This window comes from Triturus cristatus, chromosome 4_1 (genome assembly GCF_964204655.1).
Source record: "Triturus cristatus chromosome 4_1, aTriCri1.1, whole genome shotgun sequence".
Taxonomy (NCBI): domain Eukaryota; kingdom Metazoa; phylum Chordata; class Amphibia; order Caudata; family Salamandridae; genus Triturus; species Triturus cristatus.
Genome location: NC_140585.1, coordinates 330,961,605 through 330,975,445, shown reverse-complemented (window position 1 = coordinate 330,975,445; position 13,841 = coordinate 330,961,605). Strand labels below are relative to the sequence as shown.

The 13,841-nt window shown below is 49.2% G+C and overlaps 1 protein-coding gene across 1 annotated transcript in view; it reads right to left on the bottom strand.

The window, feature by feature from the left end:
* The window catches only part of FKBP4 (FKBP prolyl isomerase 4), a 475,143-nt gene that overhangs the window by 11,479 nt on the left and 449,823 nt on the right, over positions 1-13,841 (bottom strand). The window contains exon 9 of the mRNA XM_085652302.1: positions 5,580-5,819. Coding sequence (XP_085508428.1) covers positions 5,580-5,819 — 240 coding nt within the window. The remainder of the gene's footprint in view (positions 1-5,579; positions 5,820-13,841) is intronic.

The window sequence follows — 13,841 nt, the reverse complement described above, 5'->3', positions numbered from 1 at the left end:
GGATCGTTTGACATCTAGTGTGTGGAGAGCTCTTTCTGCAATGGTCTGTGGCTGCGAGAAGAATACGGGCAGTTCCACAGATTGGTTTAGGTGAAAGGGAGAAATTACTATAGGGAGGAATTTTGGATTAGTGCAGAGAACAACCTTGTTATGGTGCATTTGCAGAAAGGGTTCTTGAATGGTGAGTGCTTGTATCTCACTGACCCTTCTGAGGGAAGTAATGGCTACAAGAAAAGCAGTTTTCCATGTTAGGAATTGAAGTTCACATTTGTGTAGAGGTTCAAAGGGAGGCCCCATTAGTCTTGTGAGAACGATGTTTAGGTTCCACACAGTTGAGGGTGGCACTCTGGGGGGAATTATTCTTTTGAGGCCTTCCATGAAGGCTTTTATGGCAGGTACTCTAAAGAGTGATAGATGTTGTCTGTTTTGTAGATAAGCAGCTATGGCCGCAAGGTGCAGTCTAATAGACGTGTAGGCTAGCTTGCATCTTTGTAGGTGTAGTAAATAGCCTTTGATGTGTTGAATGGACACATCTAGGGGATTGAAGTTATTGTTGTGACAAAAGATCACGAAACGTTTCCACTTGGCTGCGTAGCAAGCTCTAGTGGTAGGTCGTCTAGCTTCTCTAATGACGTTCATACAGTCAGGGGGAAGATTAAGATAACCGAATTCTTTGATTTCAGGAGCCAGATCGCAAGGTTGAGCTGAGCTGGGTCCGGGTGCCTGATCTCTCCATGGTTCTGGGTTAAAAGGCGTGGAGAGAGGTGTAACTTTTGGTGCGGTACTACAGATAGTTCCAGCAGTGTGGTGTACGACGGTTGTCTGGCCCAAGTTGGAGCTACTAGGATGAGAGTGAGGGAGTGTTGCTGTAGTTTGCGCACCACTAATGAAATGAGTGGGAGAGGCGGAAAGGCGTACGCAAATCTGCCTGACCAGTTCATCCATATCGCATTGCCTTTGGACAATGGGTGTGGATACCTGGCGGCGAAGTTTGGGCATTTGGCGTTTTCGTGGGTGGCGAAGAGGTCTATCTGTGGATGTCCCCACATTTGAAAGTAGGGGTGAAGAACTTGTGGATGGAGTTCCCACTCGTTGATCTGTAGTGTTGGTCTGCTCAGCAGATCGGCCATAGTGTTTAGGACTCTTTGGACATGTTGGGCTAGGAGAAAGACGTTTTGGGATATGGCCCATCTCCATATGCTCTGTGCTAGCTGAGAGAGCTGCGGAGAGTGTGTGCCGCCTTGTTTCTGTATATAGTACATGGCTGTCATGTTGTCCGTGCGGAGTAGGACGGCCTTGCCTGAGACATGTGTTTGAAAGGCCTTTAGGGCTAAGAATATGGCTAGTAACTCCAGATGGTTGATGTGGAGTAACTTGTTGAGGTGTCCACCTGCCCTGCATGGTGTGATGTAGTAGGTGAGCTCCCCAACGGGGAGAGCGATGCGTCCGCTGTCGGTACTATCTGAGGAATCGGCTCCAGGAACGGTCGCCCGTTGGAAATGTTTTTGGTGGTCCACCACTGCAGAGAACGATGGGCACAACCGTCTACCAACACCAGATCTGTCAATTGACCCTGGGTCTGGTTCCATTGGCATGCTAAGCACTCTTGGAGAGGACGCATCTGGAGTCTTGCGTGAGGTACTATGAATATGCAAGAGGCCATCATTCCTATAAGTTGCATGAACACTCGAGATGGAAGAGTGTTCCGGTTAAAATTTGGCACGTAGAGCCTGAACGCTTGCTATCCTGGCAGGACTGGGATAGGCTAGCACTTCTGAGGAGTCTATGGTGGCACGAGGTATTGTTTTATGTGGGACGGTTGCAGATGGGACTTGGCTTGGTTTACTGTGAAGCCCAGTTTGTGAAGTAGTTGGATAGTGGCGTGTGTGTGTTGTACACACTGGTTGTATGAGCTGGCTTTTATGGGAAGACGTGGATGGGTTGTCTTCGCAGGTGTGCTGCCACTACCACTAGGCACTTGGTAAACACCCGTGGTGCTGTGGTGACTCCGAATGGGAGTACTTTGAATTGATAGTGTGGACCGTCGACTACAAATCTGAGAAACGTCCTGTGAGCGGGGTGAACGGGAATGTGGAAATAGGCGTCCTTGAGGTCTAGGGTGGCAAGGAAGTCGTTCTGGGAGAGTAGGGGGGAGTACCTGCTGGAGTGTGACCATGTGGAAATGGTCTGAGTGTATGTAGTGGTTTAGGGGTCTGAGGTCTAGGATGGGCCTTAAAGTGTCATCCCTTTTTGGTATGAGAAAATATAGGGAGTAAACTCCCATGTTTTGTTGGTGGCCAGGAACTGGTTCTATTGCACTCTTTCGTAGGAGGGAGATAACCTCCTGCTTTGGAAGTGACAAATGTTCCTGTGACATTGGGCGCTGTTTGGGTGGTATGTTTGGGGGGGGGGTAGATGTTAGTTCGAGGCAGTAGCCTGAATTATCTGTGTCACCCATTTGTCTGAGGTGATGGTAGTCCAGACAGGAAGGAAATTGTGGAGTCTGCCCCCGACCGAAGTGGGATGGTGTGGGGGGAGTGGAGGGAAGTCATTGGGCGGGGGTGGAGGCAGAGCGGGAGGTGTTAAGTTTTGCCTCTGCCTTTATTGTTGTTACCCCTGTGGCCACCTCTCTGGTAACCCCTAGTAAAGGTGGATTGGGTAGGGGGCTTATAGGAAGTGGAGGCGCTGTCGGAGGAGTAGCCTCTGGAGTTGCTTCTAAACGAAGAGCGGCGAAAGGAGCACCTGGGAGCTTGTGACTGCAAGGCTCCCATAGATTTTGCTGTGTCGGTGTCCTTTTTCATTCTTTCAAGGGCAACGTCGACGTTGGGGCCAAACAGAAGTTGCTCGTCAAAGGGGTGGTTGAGGATGGAACTCTGCACCTCGGGTTTGAAACCTGAAATTCGTAGCCAGGCATGCCTACGCAGGAGGACGCTGGTGTTAATTGCCCTAGAGGCGGTGTCAGCTACATCTAGGGCGCAACAAATGGAGGTGTTGGTGATGATTTTGCCCTCCTGGATTAGCTCGTTGGCCCTATTCTTGTATTTGTCAGGGAGGTGTTGCATTATGGCTTCCAGTTCATCATAATGTGCCCTGTCATACCTTACTAAAAGCGCTTGGGTGTTTGCAATGCGCCATATGTTGGCAGCCTGTGATGCAGTTCGCTTGCCAGAGGCGTCCAGGAGTTTGGACTCCTTATCGGGTGGTGGTGCCTCGCCTGATGCCTGGGAGTTTGCACGCTTCCTCGCATTGGAGACTAGTAGGGAGTCTAGTGGTGCGGGGCCTCTGATGTAGGTGGGGTCTGTAGGGGCGGCCTTATACTTTCTCAATGCGAGGGTTGATGACCCTGGCCCTGACTGGGTCTCTAAAGACCTCCGGTGCGTGCTTAATAACCCCTTTAAGCATGGGCAGAACGGAAGTGGCCCTCTGTGTAGTGTCAAACGTATCTAGGAGGAAGTCCTCCTCCACGGGGTCTGTATGGAGATCAACTCCGTGGTAGTGTGCAGCCCTATGGAGCAGTTGGTTAAACCCCATTGTGTCTTCAGGGGGGGGGGGGGGGGGGGGGGGGCGGTCTTGAAGGGTAAAGGTGGTCCTGCGGGACGTTAGGGACATCTGGGATGTTATAGTCGTCCCATGGGTCTGGGGAGCCTGTAGGAGTGGGGTCCCCTGTGGGCTGGTTATCCGACCCATCCCCTGTGTCGTCGTAGACGTTGTCATCATCCTCATCAAGAGAGGGTGTGGGAGAATGATGAGGTGGGGGAGACGGAGGAGGAGGTGGAGGAGGAGGTGAAGGCAGTCTCAAAGGGGAGGAAGCAAAGTCTCTTCTCTTTGGAGGTGGGGCTGGGGTAGGCTTGTCCAGCGGTCTCTTTTTGATCCTGAGCATCAAATGGCGGTTTTAGGGTCCTTCACAAGTGTTTTTTGTAGTGGATCTGGCCAAAATAGTTAATCTATGGGGGCCGATCCTTCGGTGCCGAAGGTGTCGGAGCCGTAGGTTTCTTAGGCTTCGGCTCGGCATCGGTTCGATGTTTTGAACCGTGGGCTTTCGAAATATCGGTTTGTTTCCTCAGTTCCGAGATGACTTACGGCTTCGAGGTGTGGGTTTCGAGGGCCTTTGGTTTTTTGCACGGCTCCGGGGATGGTGTCGGTACTGAAGAGCTAGTGCCAGTCTGGAGGCTGGCTTTAGCCCGAACCGCCTGAAAGCTTGATGGGCTTCTTAACCGGGCCCGAAGGCGAGGTATGGGAAGCAGTGTCTTTGGTCGTGCCTAGGCCCGAGGGCGAAGGCGTGACCGAAGCCTTTTTCGAGGTCGTTGAGGGTTGGGGTCGATGTTAGTACTCACGCCCCTCTGTGCCGGAGTGATGTCCTCGACATCGGAGTCGTCAGCTTCGGAGGCGCTGACGAGGCCCTCTTCGGTGTGCTGCTCTTCCGGAACATCGACGCCTTCTCCGAAGATGTCGTCGGGAATCGAAGTTGACGAGTGAGCCATTGTTCTCCTCGTCCGTCGATCCTGAATAGTCTTCTTCGAAAGGAAGGATTTGCAAGCCGGACAGTCTCTTGCCTCGTGTTCTGGGGAGAGGCAGAGGTTGCACACCTCATGTAGATCGGTGTGGGGAAACTTCGACCCACATTGAGGACATTTTTTGAATGGCGTCCTTTCCATCAGCCAAGACAGGAGGCCAGGTAGGCCCGAAGGCCTTCGTCGACGACCGGAATCGAAGACTTCGAATGATGAGTCGCGTCGAGAGTGGAGATCACGATCGAAACAATACCGCGGAAAGGAAAAGGATTGTGCACCGATCAGAAGAACTGAAACAGTTCGGAACTGAAGCGCGAAGAACACATTCGAGCCCGATGGCGGAAAAAAAAAACAATCTGAGGATGGAGCTGAAGCCCATGCGCAATATGATCCAAAGGAAGAATTACATACCTCGTGACTTCCAAAGACTTTCCAAGAGGAAAAACAACTGCAAACATCCGGGTCCAACACCAGATGGCGATCTATGCACAGTGTGTAATCTGCAGCTCATATGCCTCGAACATAATTATTTCCTTCCCCACGTGTGCCTTTGGTGCCATTACAAATAAAAGGTACTTCTAATCCCTTATTAGAATAAAGTATATTGTGGTTCTGAAAGCGAAGGCCAAATCGACAGAAAACTAGAAATAGGGTGGTAGGGCGAGAGTTAAAGCAGGGTGTCGTAGTACACAGGGTCACAGATTGCTTTAATTATGCTGCTAGAATAGGATAAAGTTAAAGACATGTTGGTGTATTGTCAGACTGTAAGGGTGAACAAGCTAAACGGAGGCAAAGACCAAAGTTAAAAAAGCTTTTGCCTTCATCTTGGCACCCTTCCTGCAAATGAATGGGTGCTAGATGCACTAGCCATTATGAATTTGACAGCCTCATGCTTTTCACATTTGAAGGGGACAATACTTTTGTGGAAACAAGACTGACTTGAGAAATTTAGCTTTTAAATGTTTGCCCGTAGGCCTTCTGTAGAATAGCCTGGAAGTTGGCATGCTAGATTCAGCAAGCTGCACAAAAGTCACCACCACTTTGCAGATAGCTGAGCTTAACACTTACTTTGGCATCCCTCTCTGCAAACCTCTGGAACATGTTGGCGTAGGTCTTCTTATCCAGTTCATGCTGCTGTCGTATTTTTTGCTGACAAACAGCCAGCTGTGCTTTTGCTGCCTTGTTGATTGGATATAGATTAAGAACCTTATGGAAATCTTCCTTCGCAGAGTCATATTCGTTCATGCCGAGATAGGCCTCACCTCGTCTGAACAGTGCCTTTTCGTTGTTCTTGTCCTGTTCAAGTGCCTAGGAATTAAGAGTAGAAAGGGACTTAAGAGGAAGCATCGTTACCCCTAAAAACGCAATCATACAAGAACAGCACATTTTTATTTGACTTGTGTTCAAACATGAATATCTAAGATTCTTAATGGGAGAGCAACAACATTTTCTAACCCGATCCAGTGTCTTCTGTAATATTGGTCCTATACTTATTCAGTTTACGTCTGGACTGTACCAGAATATGCATTCAACATTTGCATGATCAAAAACACACCACCTCCATGCGGATAGTTTACTGCACAGAGACAATTATAAAACTTTGAATGGGGTGTGGGTGGGTCATACATTAAACATTGAGAATAGAACATTTTTATTTTTAACCAGGCCACATAATCATGAAAGAACTCTTGTAAGCAATCATCGTTTTGCTTGAAAAATAAATGTCTCTGCGCAGCAGAGCACAATTGAGAGAATATTTCACAAACCGTCCTTTCTGCTGGATACTTCTAACTGCAGGTTCTTCCCTTTTGGAATATCCCCAAGTGTCAGACTGGAGATTCTTTCTAGCAGCGCTTGATATGGTATATGGCTCCGCAATGCTCTGTACCACAGTGCAGTTGAGGGAATAGAGCCGTTATCAGGCACCACCCCTGTGTGCTGATGTCATTCCCTTTCTTTCTATGCCCCTCGCCACTGACCCGAATCTCTGTTCCCATGTTAGTCATTCGACGAGTCTTAAATTGTTTCATAGTATGCCAGGAAACCATGTATCTACTGAAAACTACAGGACTGAAGCTGTACCGTGAATGCAGGAAACTGACTTTGGTCACAAACCTGTATGAGGTCAGCTACTGATGTTTTGGCTCAATGCAGGACCTGTAGACTATCTGTGACAGAGGTGAAACTCTACATTACCGAGCACAAAAAGCGCAGATCACAGTTGTGCTTCAGGTCGCAGGCCCAGTTGTGTATGTGTTTTCGGGGCTATTCCCACCCAAAGTCTTATGGTAAGGCAAAGTCTAAACATAAGCATGAAAAGGTAAAGCAGGACTCATCTTGCCTGTCAAAGTAAGGCGAGAAAGCACAAGGCCCCTGGATGCCAAACTGGTCCGCAGCTGGTCCATGTATGGCCGAATTCCATGGGTCATCATCAACCTAGCAGCAGCTGAAGGCCTTCAGAGGCAGTGCTGCAGATTTTCAGTGTACTTCCACTCCATCTGGCCCTCCTTAAGGGCCCAAAGAAGCCACTGGGGTCTCCAGTTATACTACTGCTAATTGGTCAGCCCCTAATGCATTCTGCCCAATATAGATCGGTTTACATGATCAGCACTGATTCTAGTGCACATCTCCTCACTGGCGCGTAGGTCCACCACGGTTCCTTTCATACAAGCACAGGTACTTCACTGCTGCTGATAGAGCCAGTCCTGAAACAGGCCTGATTGCGACTGATTTCGTGCAAAGAGATCACACAAGCACAACCAGTTATAATTGAATCTGAATCGAGACCTATGCATCAAAGCCATTGGGTTCTTTAGCTCAGAGTCTGACCCAGTCTAAGAGCAATCCTTTGTGCCTTAAGAAATTAGTGATAACTGGGAATGGGGTAGGCTGCTTCCGTCTTACTATACTGATGATGCACTATGTAGGGACATATAAAACCCCAGTGGGCTAGTTCAATCCCCCGAAACTGAGCTAGATTTGCCACTTGTCTACGGAGATGGAACTGGTTTTGGGTGACCACGGGAGAGGACTGCTGATTATCCTAGCCACAGCTCTGATTGGGCACACAGGCTCGACGCAAGGGGAGAAGGGTTTCCCCAGCTTGGATTTTGAGGATAAGAGGCACTGTGGTATTTGCCGTAGAACAAACAGGAAATTCAGAAATAAATGCTGGCAAGAGTTGCCCCAGAAACCTTTCCTCCATTGGTTAGAGTGGGCAAAAGAGTCTTCCCCACTCACAGACTAATGACACCTACAAAGCTGGACCCTCACCTAGCCTTCTCCAGTACACTTTCTGGACCTGTGGAAGAAAAGAGGAGTAATGGTCATGCTGTCTGTGACCTGTGAGGAGCTTTAAAGGACTGAATTGCACCCCTTTGTACCCAGTACAAATAAGTGGACTTGAAGGGTTGGTCAGTCGAACTCCTGTGCAGCTATAGGGGCAATAAATTCTGCAAGAGGCCTTTTCCCTACAATTCACAGCAGACCAAAAGCAATTGTAACAGGGGCGGCTCCCCTACGTGGGCGGAGGAGAGTCGCCCCACTGCTTTCTCGCACTGCGAGAAGCAGAAACATAAAATGGTATTATGAATATCATTTTATATTTCTGCTTCTCGCACTGCGAGAAAGCAGAAGGGTTTGATTGGGGGTGGGTGGTCCTGCTCCAGGCAGGGGAGGAGTGGCTTGCCCACTGTTGTGGGCGCTGACTGTTTGGTCGGCCCCAGTGCCGACCAAACCAGTCATACAAACGCTCCCCTTTTCTCCATGTAGGCTGCATGCAGCCTACATGGAGGAAACGGCCTCCCCATAGAAACTTGTGCGGTTGGTGTCCTGGCAAATCACAACGCTGGCATTGCAGCGCTGTGATTGGCTTAGGAGAGGAGATGGAGGCAGTGAGGAGCAGAGAGATGAGATACGACGCGTGACCGGAAGCGAAGGTAAGTTAATTTATCTTTTTTAATTAACCCCTCCTCGCAACACCCTCCCACCCCCCCACTCGCAGGTCATGCCAGCCGCGACTGAATTGTAACATGGACTGGACTTTAATGGTGGCCTCTGACTGACACCCCGAGAGTCTCTATGCATTGAGACTTTTTGGATGATCTAAGCAACTGCAACTTTCGGGGGGAGGGGAAGTGAGGAAGGAATGTAAAATTCTATCCTACGCTGTGGAACTGGTAGTTGGGAGCTTTTTTCAGTAGGTCTTTAGCTCCTGAGCCAAAGAGTTTTGAAAAATGTTGACATTTCCTGGAGCCCAGACAACCACAGGAGCAAACCCCTAAGCTTCCAAGGATCTCCGGGGATGGGACTGATCACCCAAAAAGTCTCGAAATACGTAGTCTGACCGTTCAATTCATGTGCGCTTATGCAAGAAAAGGCCCCAGATTTCCATTAATTATGGGAGCATGTAATTTAGTTTGCACAGGAGTTTCACAAAAGTTGTGATCTCGTGCATGTCTTTTACCCAGGAGTCAAGGGATAGGATTCTGTCTGTTCACCACAGATGTAAAATGCAGATCTTTGCCACTCCCATCACCATTGAGACCCACTGAGAGAGGGTTAGAAGCTCAGTTAGGTCACTGAGGAGAGCCATGTGAGGTGTCAACCTCTGGTTACTGGATAGCACCGGTAGCATGGAGGCGAGACATCCTGCCAGTAAACTCTTAGATGTGGGTACTCACAAAATTTGTACAGTGTAGCGTATTACATAGTCAATAATTGAACTGAGGACTAACTTTAGCGTTATGCAGCTTCTCTGGTAACCAGTGCCATCTATGAAGGACTTCGTAATAGCTGTATTTCAGTCTGGATTCCTGGAGTCCCATGTTGTAGTCCCATGTTGTAGTCCCACATGACTGGGTACCACTCGTCGCCCTGAAATTGCTGTTGAAGTCTGGGCTCACAGGAGTCGTAGGATGAGGGAGGTGGGCACAGAGTAAAGCGTCTACAATGGTGATGTAAAGTCTGGCAACCATCCCTCTGAAGTGTTTCCCTGCAAAAAGATAAGGGCCGATGGGCTACTGAGGGAGTTGTGCCGGGGTAGTGCTCAAGCATTATAGCGGACTATTAAGCCATCTTTTGGTAGACAGGAGACCAGTACCCTGCTGGAAGACAATGAATAATTTCCAGGTGCCATTTATAATCATGTCTGTCAAGTATCGGATTTTACGACATTTCCATTGGGCAGCAAATTTCCCCCCCACCTATTCGAATGCCAGAGTTGCACCATATCGGGGCCCTGAAGTGTATCCGACTATCAGCAGTTAAGTGTGGCTTGAGCCAGGACTTGAAAGTATGCATAAACTACACTACACGAAAACCAGCCTTTAAGAAGGTTGACCCCGTTTCTTTGGCTGGGGCCCTGGCGGCCTCCAGTCCTTACCTCATTAATAATCTCGAGGGGAGCCTTGCTGGCTTTTCCAACTGGCTGGACAAGTCCATGACCTTGCTGGCTACTCCTACTTCCTCTCGGCCCTCGAGAGTAGCGCCTTCAAAACCATGGTTTTCGGCTGAGTTGCGCACGCTTAAACACAGTTGCAAAAAACTGGAACGGGCCTGGCGCCGTCAGGACTACTGTCCTCTGGCTAAGGCCGCTCTGAGGATTAAGCAAAAGATCTATTACGCCGCCATTTCTCAGGCTAAAAAGCAATATTTCACCGAGCGTATTGAACAGGCCTGTAACAACTCGAAGGAGATCTTTCATATAGTTCAGAGCTTTACATCCCCCGTCGCTCTCAATTGCTCGGGCCCGGCCACGACTGACTGGTGCAATACCCTTTCCTGCTTTTTCAAGGATAAAATCCGTATGATACAGCAGTCTTTGCCTGTGTGTTCAGCTTTCCAGGCGGAAGATGGATTGATTGCTCCCTCTCGGGGCGCTCCAATACACGCTCTGTCGGTCTTCCCTCCTGTCGACATGGCTAGTACTCTGAAATTACTTAAGGGCCTCAAGTCCGGTTCACCTTCGGATTTATGCCCTGCCAGACTGCTGGCCGCGGTCGCGGAGATCATCAACCCTGAGGTGAATGCTATTATTAACCTTTCCCTTAGGGAGGCCTGTGTTCCGCCGGAGTGGAAACAGGCTAAAATTCTTCCATTACTGAAGAAACCGTCCCTTGACCCCACGCTGCCCGGCAATTACCGCCCTATCTCCCTTCTCCCTTGCCTTGCTAAGGTATGTGAGAAGGTAGTGACTCGACAACTTTCCGAATTCGTGGAAAGATCTGAGGCCTTGCACCCAGCCCAGTCTGGGTTTCGGGCATCCTATAGCACAGAGTCAGCGCTAGTGGAGATCTCAGAGGCGATTAGGGACTGCTTAGATGCTGGTGGCAGAGCAGCTCTGGTAATGCTTGATCTGTCAGCAGCATTTGACACGGTGCCCCATGCCAGACTGCTCTCCCGCCTCTCTGAGATTGGGGTTTCTGGCTTGGCCCTCGCTTGGCTGAGGTCTTTTCTGGAGGGCCGTACCCAACAGGTTTGGGTGCCACCGGCCGCCTCTTCTCGGCAGGAGGTCCCCACAGGTGTCCCCCAAGGTTCGTCCCTTAGCCCCCTCCTTTTTAACATCTATGTTACTCCTCTGGTCTTTTTGGCCGAGAAGTTGGGGGCTAAGGTGATAGCCTATGCGGATGACACACAGCTTCTTTTTACCTGGGCCAAGGGGGAAGACTCCGTCTTGCCTGTACAGAAGTGTCTGTCTTCGGTATTTGGTTGGCTTGCTAGAGCCCAACTCAAGTGCAACGAAGACAAATCAGAGATCCTTCTGTATGGTAACTTCCCCTTGGACTTCAGACGTGAGATCTGGCCCCCGGATCTTCCTCCTCCTCCCTCTAATGGTAACTCCGTTAAAAATCTCGGAGTTTGGTTTGAGGATAACCTGTCGTTCTCGGCCCAGGTGAAGAAGGTCTCGGGTGGCTGTTTTGGCCTTCTTAAGGTTCTTAGGGGTTTTCTTCCTCTTCTCCCTAGAACTGCCAAGGAAACGGTTGTTCGAGCACTGCTACTCTCCCGCCTGGACTATGCCAATGCCCTGTATGTGGGCTTACCTGGCTACTCCATGTACAAACTACAAGTGATCCAAAATGCAGCCGCAAGGCTCCTCCTTGGAATCGCCAGAAGCAGCAGCGTCCGCGCTCATCTCCGTGCCCTGCATTGGCTGCCCATGGCCGAAAGGGTTAAGTTTAAAGCATTGGTCATTGCCCACAAAGCCCTTCACAACCTGGGTCCCATCTATCTGCAGAGGCGGTTTTCCTTTTATGTCCCGACTAGAGCTCTCCGCTCTTCAGCCCTCCTGCTGGCCAAGGTTCCACGTTTCTCCCGGTCCAGGATCGGGGGCAGCTCGCTCGCGGTCAAAGCTGCCGCGGCCTGGAATGCTCTCCCTTTCTTCTTGCGCAACACTAAGGACCCACTCTGTTTCAAACGTCTCCTCAAAACCCATCTGTTTCCATAGCCTCTTACTTTAGTTCTCCTCATTTGGCTTCGCGCTGGGACACTCCTTGGAGTAACTATCGCGCGTTATAAATTTATCTAACATAACATAACTTGGTGTGTCCAACTAGGGCTCCATCGCAGTCTGTCTCAAATTGCTAATAGGTCCAGGTCTAGCGCTTCTTAAAGGGCAGGTTCATAAGACTTGCCTTGACATCGCCTGAGGACTTGGTTGAGTGCATCCGGCATGATGGACATCAACTGAGGAACATAAAGCCTGCAACAACAAGTCCACTATAACTAAGCCAGAGCAGAGGATTTGCTGGGTTGCATCTGGCCTATCACGTACAACTTCAGCAAAATTGTAATTGAGGTGATCGGAAGATCTGAAATCACCATTGTTTTATCTGCCACATAGTACAGAAGCAACAAACCGGCATACAGTCTACTCAATCTCAGGGCCGAGTTCCTCTTGCTTTAATCAGTTTCCTTAATGGAAAAAAGGGTGTCTGGGATCTGTTTAAGAGGAGGAAGAAGTATGCACAAAGACTCAGAGGATGGATGAGCCGTCACAAACTTCTGGTGACCTGGCAAAGGGCATCTTGGGGATTCACCGCAAGAGCAGACGCCAGCTTGCCCCGCATGACCAACATGGACAGGTTGCAGCATATTCAAGAGGTCAGCTTTATTCTTTTATTTGTAAAAAAAAAGTCCAGAATGTTTGCACCAATGCTGTAAATGATGCAAACTTTTTAGTGGGAAGTCCTGAAGGGCACTCCATATCCATTCCACAGTGTGACCCAGCAGGAGAAAGAACCACTGCACACAAGCCCCCCCAGCTCAAGTTCCAGTGGGCCATCGATATCTCTGCAGGCCAAAGACTCAAGGACCACCACATGGGTTCGCCCTGACTGGTACCGCCAGTCCTTACTTGCAGCCACTTTTTGACCGGATCATTCCACACTGATTTGAACGAGCCACCCAGTGCTGAATGCACCTCGGCACTCGGACGGCACAGGGCCGCTCGAGGTGACCTGTTGGTGTTGCCTTAGACCATGCCCCATACTTACCTTAAATCCAGAAGGACATTACTGTAAGTCGCTGCTAAGTACCCATATGCAGTAAATGTTTCTTTACCATAGGATAACATTATTGCTTTACAGACACACATGCCAGTGTATTTCTGCAACTGAAAAAACGTGATAACTCACCAAATGAAAGTGCATTTCTGTATACTTTCAAGACAGTGATATCTCAAACAAAGTACTTAACCAATTATGAAGTTCTTGGTGTTAAAGATCTATATTTTAAAAAGTGCTATTTTGAGTGTGTGCGCTTGATGTATTGACTTTGTATGTGAATCAAATGTCTAACACTCCTCTCTGATAAGTCTAAGGCTGCTCTACCACACTACCTGTAGGAAAGTAGGATCTGCTTTTATGCTTACTCCCACTTTTTGCTGATGTAATGCTGTTTCTGACTAGTCTGACTGGGATCCTGTGATCGAGGACCCCAGTCTCTGTGCTTTCTCCCCTAAATTGGTTTGGTAAGTACTTGGGTACATCCCCGATTAGACACTGGTGTACACTTATCAGTCCCTAGTATATGGTACTAAGGTACCCAGGGAATGGGTACACCAGGGGTCCCCGTGGGCTGAAGCATGCATTATGCCACCCATGGGAGACCACTCAATTGGTAACTACAGGTCTGCCATTGCAGCCTGTGTAAGCTGGTGCTAGCACCACTTACGGAAGATATAGGTTTACCTATATCTACGGTCACTAGAGCATGCCATTCAATCCTGAGAGCAGGGTGCTTGGTTTTAAGTGTGAGGGTGCCCCTGCATAAGCAGGATACCTCTACGATCTACGGAATCCATTCTCCTAGGTTGTAAGTGAGACAGCCATA